A 7,137-nucleotide genomic window follows, 5' to 3' on the forward strand; every position below is an offset into this window, starting at 1 on the left:
ACGATATTATTTTATATCGTAGGTATGTGGATGACGTGATGGTCATATGGAAGAACAAGCCGAACGTCCATGATTTTCTGCGCAGTGTTAACGACAACCCGTATGGGCTAACGCTTAAACTAGATCAACTATCGGGCACCGATGTGCACTTTTTAGACGTCGCCATTCAACTCAAGGTAAACAGTATTGAAACGCGGGTGTATTACAAGCCCGACTACCTACCTATGTACATACCTGCTGGGTCTGAAGACCCGTATCCATATAAGATTGCGGCGTTCAGGGCGTTAGTTAGGAGGGCGTACACTCATAATTCTAAATGGGAGGACACGCTCACAGAGCTGGGACACATAGAAGACATAGCCGCTAGCCATGGATATAAACGTGGCCTCGTCCGTAGATTAGCGCGTAACTTCCGTAATACAAACACGGCACTTAGCGCTTCGGTGGCACGGGATAGCTCCAATTCGGGGCCGAACCGGCGCACGGTGGTCCAGTACAACAGAGGTATGCAGGACCTATACAAGGAAATAGCGCGGAAGAAGGGCACCAAGTTGGCGTACTCAAGAACCCAATCGATCTATTCGCTACTCAGGAACGCCAAAGACAAACCGGATTTTCTAAGAGCACCAGGGGTATATAGTGTCCCGATAAGGGATCACAGGTCCCAAAGGGACCTAATATACATCGGATCTACCAAGAGGTCCGTTCAAAGAAGGATCTCGGAACACAAATATGACGTTGCCAAAAAAAGACACACCACCGCCCTGTCGATGTACGCCACCGACCCCGAGATAAAGGCAGATTTTGATAAAACCAGCCTCGTTAAAACATCATTCGACACGGACCGCATCAGGGCCTTGGAGACCCTTGAGATTTACAAGGCGTCAAAATCGGGGAAATGTATTAATTTCAAGGATGGCAACGTATTATCATATGCGTGGCGGTATGTATCCGAAATGCACCCGCAATGGTAGCATCTCAGAATAGTGTAGTATTCCTGTATGGATGGACAGAGACATTTTTATGATGGTATCAGGGAGATTAATTGCATGTTAGATCATTCGCAATTATTGCACGCGGGAGAGGTTCGATCGTTTGAATTTTGAAATAATTCTATTTGCATTCTATTTCAAAACCGTCGATAAAACCTGACGAAGATCGCGGAGGCGATCGAAAACGTTAGTTAATTAGTTGTTAATTTTCGTATGGAGTACCGGAAATTTAAAAGGCTTAGGAAGTGATATTTGATGAAGTTATGATTTACATTTATTATATAAAAAAAATAAAGCAATAATTAAAAAATCAATTTATTATAGATAATTTAACAAATATAAATTATTATTTAAAAAAAATGGGGGGTCACAAAATTTATGAAATATTTGGTGGGCCGCGAGTATAAAAAGGTTAAATTATTATAAATTAAAACTACTGTGTAAATGATAAATTAATGCATGTAAGAAAAAAGCAAACCCCCAGTTTTTCCTTGAGGAATAAGAGAATCTGCGGATTGCCCAATATAATGGAAAATCTAAGATGGACAAAATTAGAAGTTATTTTGGACTTCATTATTTTATACTAGGCAATCCTAGGATTGCTATATAATAGATATACAGTTACGGGTATTATACGCAATGCCGCTTTACGTGCTTTCGACAAAACAAAATATTAATTAAAAATCCAAAATAGGTTTTGAATTAAGTCGTTCAATTCATATTTATTGAATAAAATAGTTAATTTTGAACAGTTCACAGAAAATTCAAACTGCCTCTATTTTGAGAAAAATGACGGGATTAAAAATTCTATTGATTTTTATTTTCTTACAATTACAGTCATTAATTTAATATTTATGCTTTGGTTGTATGGTTTTATCCTAAGTTGATCTTTTCTATCTTCGACAATTTTTTCTAACTTTTCAAACACATTCTGCTTTGTTAATAAAAAATGGCAAAACTTCTAATTATGGAAAGATCTCATTTTCATTTTTTAATGCTGTTAATTTGAATTTTAAGAAATTGTAAAAATATTAACATCATCAATGAAAATATACGACATTGACTTTTAGATGTGTTCTATTTTAGATTCAATTCTTCAGACGTACAATTTTTTATTAAAATAGTAAATATTATGTAATAACTATACTGAAAAGTCATACATAACACAAAAATTCTGTAGTTTCAGCCAGGGGCGCCCTTTTTTTTTTTTTGTAACTCTTTCCGCCCAGTGGGCACTAAGAGGGCCTCTTATAGCAAGCCCATTATGGGTTCGGCCAGGCCCACAATGGGGCGGCCGGGTGGTGAGGGACGGGGACCGACATATCCGGACGGACCACCCCCCGAAAAATTCCTGGGGATTTCTCGACCCGTCCGGATTCGATCCCGGGTCCCCCAGGGCGGTAGGCTGCTAACCTTGACCGCCAGGGGCGCCCTACATTGGGGCACTTCAGGCACGTACTTCCCTTTTCGTTTTGGTTGTCCTTTTATTAATACCCAAACAACAGAAAATTTGCGACTTCCAGCCTATTCTGCAAATATAAAAAACTAATCGTGATATTTGTTTATTGATCCATGTAACTTCCTCGTATGTCGACCCCATTCCTTGTTTCAAGACCAAGTTAACCCTGAGTGTAATCATCACTTTGTGGGTGCGCTGATCCGACGTTGAATCGTAGAGTTCGAAGCTCTTTGCATAATGTACGATGCCCTTTTATACAACTTATGCCCCTCCTTTTTCATAGTCTGCGAACGCCACTGGTTTCAGTACTTTATCATTATTTTGAAACAGAAATGAGCAGCTTTAGTTGTCGCTGATGCTCCTACTTTGGTAATATATATATATGTGTATTTTTTGTAATTATTTTAAGCATCTCGCCACGGATTTTGCATATTGCTGTTTGATAAATGACATTCCTAATAATTTTTACTTGTCTTAATGAGTTATCAATGGCTGCCTGATGCAAGTGAATCTTGTCGGACAGCCAATGTAGTAATCCGTAAGTTTGTTAGTTTTTCATTTACTAAAACTACAATAGAGAATTGAATTACACATTTGAATGCTTAGATAATTGGCCACAAATGAATATAACAATTTTTACTTTTTACCTGTTCTGGCAATAAAACGGCCATAAATAGTTTATTTATCAATTTTTATTAATTTAAACACTTGGTTTGCTGTTTAGGTACCGGTAACCTATCTAATTCCTGGTTTAGTAAAGATTAAGTAGGTATATCAGTGGCGTGCCGTGACATTTGATGACAGGGAAGCTGTGTTTCTGTAAGAAGCCGACTTCCAGGGGCAATCAGTTAATTGCGCGTCAGTGATGGTCTAGAGCAGTGGTTCTTAACCTTTTTATACTCGCGGCCCACCAAATATTTCATAATTTTTTTGTGACCCCCATTTTTTAATAATAATTTATATTTGATAATTTGATAATTTATCTATAATAAATTGATTTTTTTATTATTGCTTTATTTTTTATATAATAAATGTAAATCATAACTTTATTATTTCATTATCTATTTAAATAACATTCAAACTTCACAATTAAACATGAAAACTCATTAATTTTTAACAGAAAATAAAATAAGAAACATGTCGATAAATCGATCCAATGTCGATGCTAAAACTAAACTAAAACTAAAACGCCCACTTGTGGTAAGGATTTTGCATAACTTTTGCAAAAATATTTAAATTTTCAAAGCCTACTATTTTTCCTAATTATTTTTAAAATTCCAAGCATTAATAGTTTCTTAAAATTGCTTTGGAATAAAAGAAGTAAATACTGCGGTGTAAGTAGCATATTTACATTTATTTCTTCTGTACTAACAAAGTTGTATGTAGGTAGAAATACAAAATAAATAAATAAAAACTAAATAGAAAAACTTTATCTTTCTTATTTCACTTTTCAATACGATATTCGGATTATACATCAATTTTCTTTTTATTATATTCTCGAAGGAAATTTTGCATAATTTGGCGGCCCCCGGCAAACTTCTTATGGACCCCCAGGGGCCACGGCCCCCTGTTAAGAATCACTGGTCTAGGGTCCATTCGTATTCATTTGTTCGATAAGCCAGTAAAAACTGTAGACTTCTCTAAATGTATTTTTAATATCACAATTACATTCTGAATCGCTAGCCACGATATAAGGGCTAAAATTAAAAATAAATTATAAAAACTTACTCGGTGAAATAAAATGTGCGGTGGATATACATACCTGGTACAATGTATTGTTCGATTGTATTAATATACTTTTAAAGAAATTATAATTAAAATATAGCTTTGTAAAGAAACGTACATAAAAATAACATAAAATATTCTTTACTTTTTAAATCTTAAAACAATCCACTTAGTCAAATATCTTGATACGAGTAGCTAATGGATGGAACTAGTGACGGTCCAGGTAGGTGTGTAGTGAGTGTGTGCGTGCCAAATCCCGAGGGTGCCGATACCGGTCAATGTCAAATGCCTCTTTTGTCGCATCACTAGTATATCTCAAAGGACGCCACAGGGCTGTTGTAAATTTTAAACGTTTCTCACCGTAGCTGTAAAAATCTAACTATGTTAAACTTAATAGTCATTCGTTTTCTAACTAATTCGTTTTAATACCAGGTGTACACGGAAATCAGTTTCCCACTGTACTGAGCGAGTGATTGGTTCTGTTAAGCTTTTGTTGAAGTAAAATTCTGGCTCTTTCAACAGGGTTTTATTTATGTCCCCATTCCCTAATCTCTTAATTATTTAGTCACTTCTTAAGTAGAAATAAGTCGAAACCAGTTACTTTGTACCTGAATATCTGTAGTCTTGGGAAAACAGTGGAAAGACAAATTTTTATGACAACGGATATATAAATCGTAAATTTAAGGAAAATAAATTCTAGAGCTTTTTTTTTTTTGTACCATTGTATGTACTGTACGTCTCATTCATTAAATTTGGTTGTAAATGATGCTGCCAAAGTAACAGTTAATTTTTAACACTGTACTAGAATTGTACACGTTTTTCCGCATCCCCTTACAGATGGGACATACTAAATCGTAATATCACCGGTTTAACATCGAAATCCGTAAGTAATATAAGATGGGAGAGCGGAATAAACGCAGAATAAATATATCAAATATTTTAATGGATTTTTTTAAACTCCTGTCAACTATACAGAACTATCATAAAAACAGTGCCAGTAAACTCCTATCGGTTGGGTTGTTATAAATCTAGTCTAGGGTGGGCAACCCTTTTTATAACATGGGCCAGAATAAATTTTACGTTTTTTTCCGCGCCGTAGTAGTTAATTGACGCCTTCTTGTGACTCGTAATTTTTTTAGTCTGCAAATATGAAATAAATAAATAAAAAGTTAATTACTACATTTATTTTTTTATCGTTTTCGAAAATTACAAAGAATTGGAAAAATAACTAATTAATAGTTATTTTTCCAATTTAATAATCTATTAAAGATCTCGCGGGCCGGATAGAAACTTTTCGCCAGCCGTAGCTGGCCCGCGGGTTGCCCGCCGTTGATCTAGTCTGCTCGTGATTCACATAATCGGGCGAGGGTGGCCGAATATCTAGCAGGCGGCTAACAGCCCACAACCGCTCCGGGATATAAAGTCGCGGACTCTTTACGCGTGTGTCGCTTCTACCAGCTAAACCGTGACGTTGGTGCTCTGTAAAGCGTATGCGCCAATGCCTATAATCTGGCTGCTTGGAAGTTGACAGTCAGGCGGCTAACAGCCCACAACCGCTCCGGGATATAAAGCTGTACTCTTTACGAGTGTGTCGCTTCTACCAGCTAAACCGGGTGAGGTTGGTGCACTGTAAACCGCATGTGCTAATGCCTATATAATCTGGCTGATTGGAGACTGACCCGGTTTCGACATTCCTTCCGCCACCGAATTATTCGAATATACAATAGCAATCTTATCGTTTTTTTCACATGTAGTATAGAAATTTGTAAAAGATACATAATGCAGTTACAATAAAATATTAATTTTAATTAATTCAAAGTACGTTAAAATATGAAAATTTATATTTTATAAAATACAAGGGAAGGTCATTGGAAGGTGGAATCGGCGCTTCCATCGCTTCCAATGACGGCACGCCACTGAGGTATTAAATATTTATCTAATCTTAACTAAACCAGCTTCTCAAATCTCCAAAAATAAAAGGTGTTAATTAGATACGGGACATACTGTCTTACAAAGAAAAGCAAGTATTTTGCTCAAATTCAAACGTCATTTTAAATATGAAGAAATGTTACCTTTGTCTTTTCAAGTTTTCATAAAGAAATTGTTGTCTTCAAAGTAAATAAAGATGTGAAATTTATTGAATGGTTAATCAACTTGCTTCACATATTTTGCTTTCAATATTATTTACCTGTGATTATAAAAAAATATAGGAAAAAAAACTTGCTTGAATAAAAGTAACATTCCTTTGTGAAAAGCTGAGAGTAGGTTTGGGAATTACTAAAATAAAAAAAAAATAATAATAATAACAAAAATAGAATAAAACTAAAGCACTGTAATATCTTTTTTAAAGTGTCTTTGATATACAGTAGGATAAATAAGTCACAACTTAAACTGAAAAACGTTTTATTGACTTTTTTTAAATTTGCTTTTTACCGGAAACTTATAATGAACAGAAAATTGTTTTCACAATAATCTCCCTGTTTATATATTTTTTAACTCTCAGCCCTGTGGGCACTAAGAGGGCTTCTTTTAGCAAACCCATTATGGGTTCGGCCGGTGGTGAGGACGGGACCAGACATATCCGGACGGACCCCCCCCCGAAAGATTCCTGGGGATTTTTCGACCCGTTCGGATTCGAACCCGGGTTCCCCAGTGCGGTAGGCTGCCACCTTGACCGCTCGGCCATCCGGCTAACCCGTTTATATTCACACTGGGGCCGAGAGTAATATCGAAGTATTGTTTAATATAAAGTTTAAAACATGTCCACGCGCGTTATCCTCGATTCGTAGCCATGTCTTGTATCAGCTAGACAATTACGTCACACTTTACCATGGGGCGATATAGCACTGTGTAAAGTGTGACGTAATTTCATGTGATAGTAGTTGTATGGTCATTACGCGGGAAATAATGCCTTCCGGGAGGTGTTTGTAAGGATAACTGGCTTCTATTCAGGCGTTACAA

General features: G+C 36.3%; 1 protein-coding gene across 1 annotated transcript; it reads left to right on the forward strand.

Annotated features, from left to right (window-relative positions):
• The first annotated feature begins 38 nt into the window (after nucleotides 1–38).
• On the forward strand, nucleotides 39–974 carry LOC136990873 (uncharacterized). The gene has a single exon (XM_067289327.1). The coding sequence runs from the start codon at nucleotides 39–41 to the stop codon at nucleotides 972–974; it is 936 nt and encodes a 311-aa protein (XP_067145428.1).
• Nucleotides 975–7,137: the final 6,163 nt, after the last annotated feature.

Source organism: Centruroides vittatus, unplaced genomic scaffold (genome assembly GCF_030686945.1).
Source record: "Centruroides vittatus isolate TY-2023 unplaced genomic scaffold, ASM3068694v2 contig_1032, whole genome shotgun sequence".
NCBI classification, from domain to species: domain Eukaryota; kingdom Metazoa; phylum Arthropoda; class Arachnida; order Scorpiones; family Buthidae; genus Centruroides; species Centruroides vittatus.

What these genes read in the sequence shown, in the direction of transcription:
- LOC136990873 (XM_067289327.1), top strand. Translation starts at nt 39, where the DNA reads ATGGTCATATGGAAGAACAAGCCGAACGTCCATGATTTTCTGCGCAGT.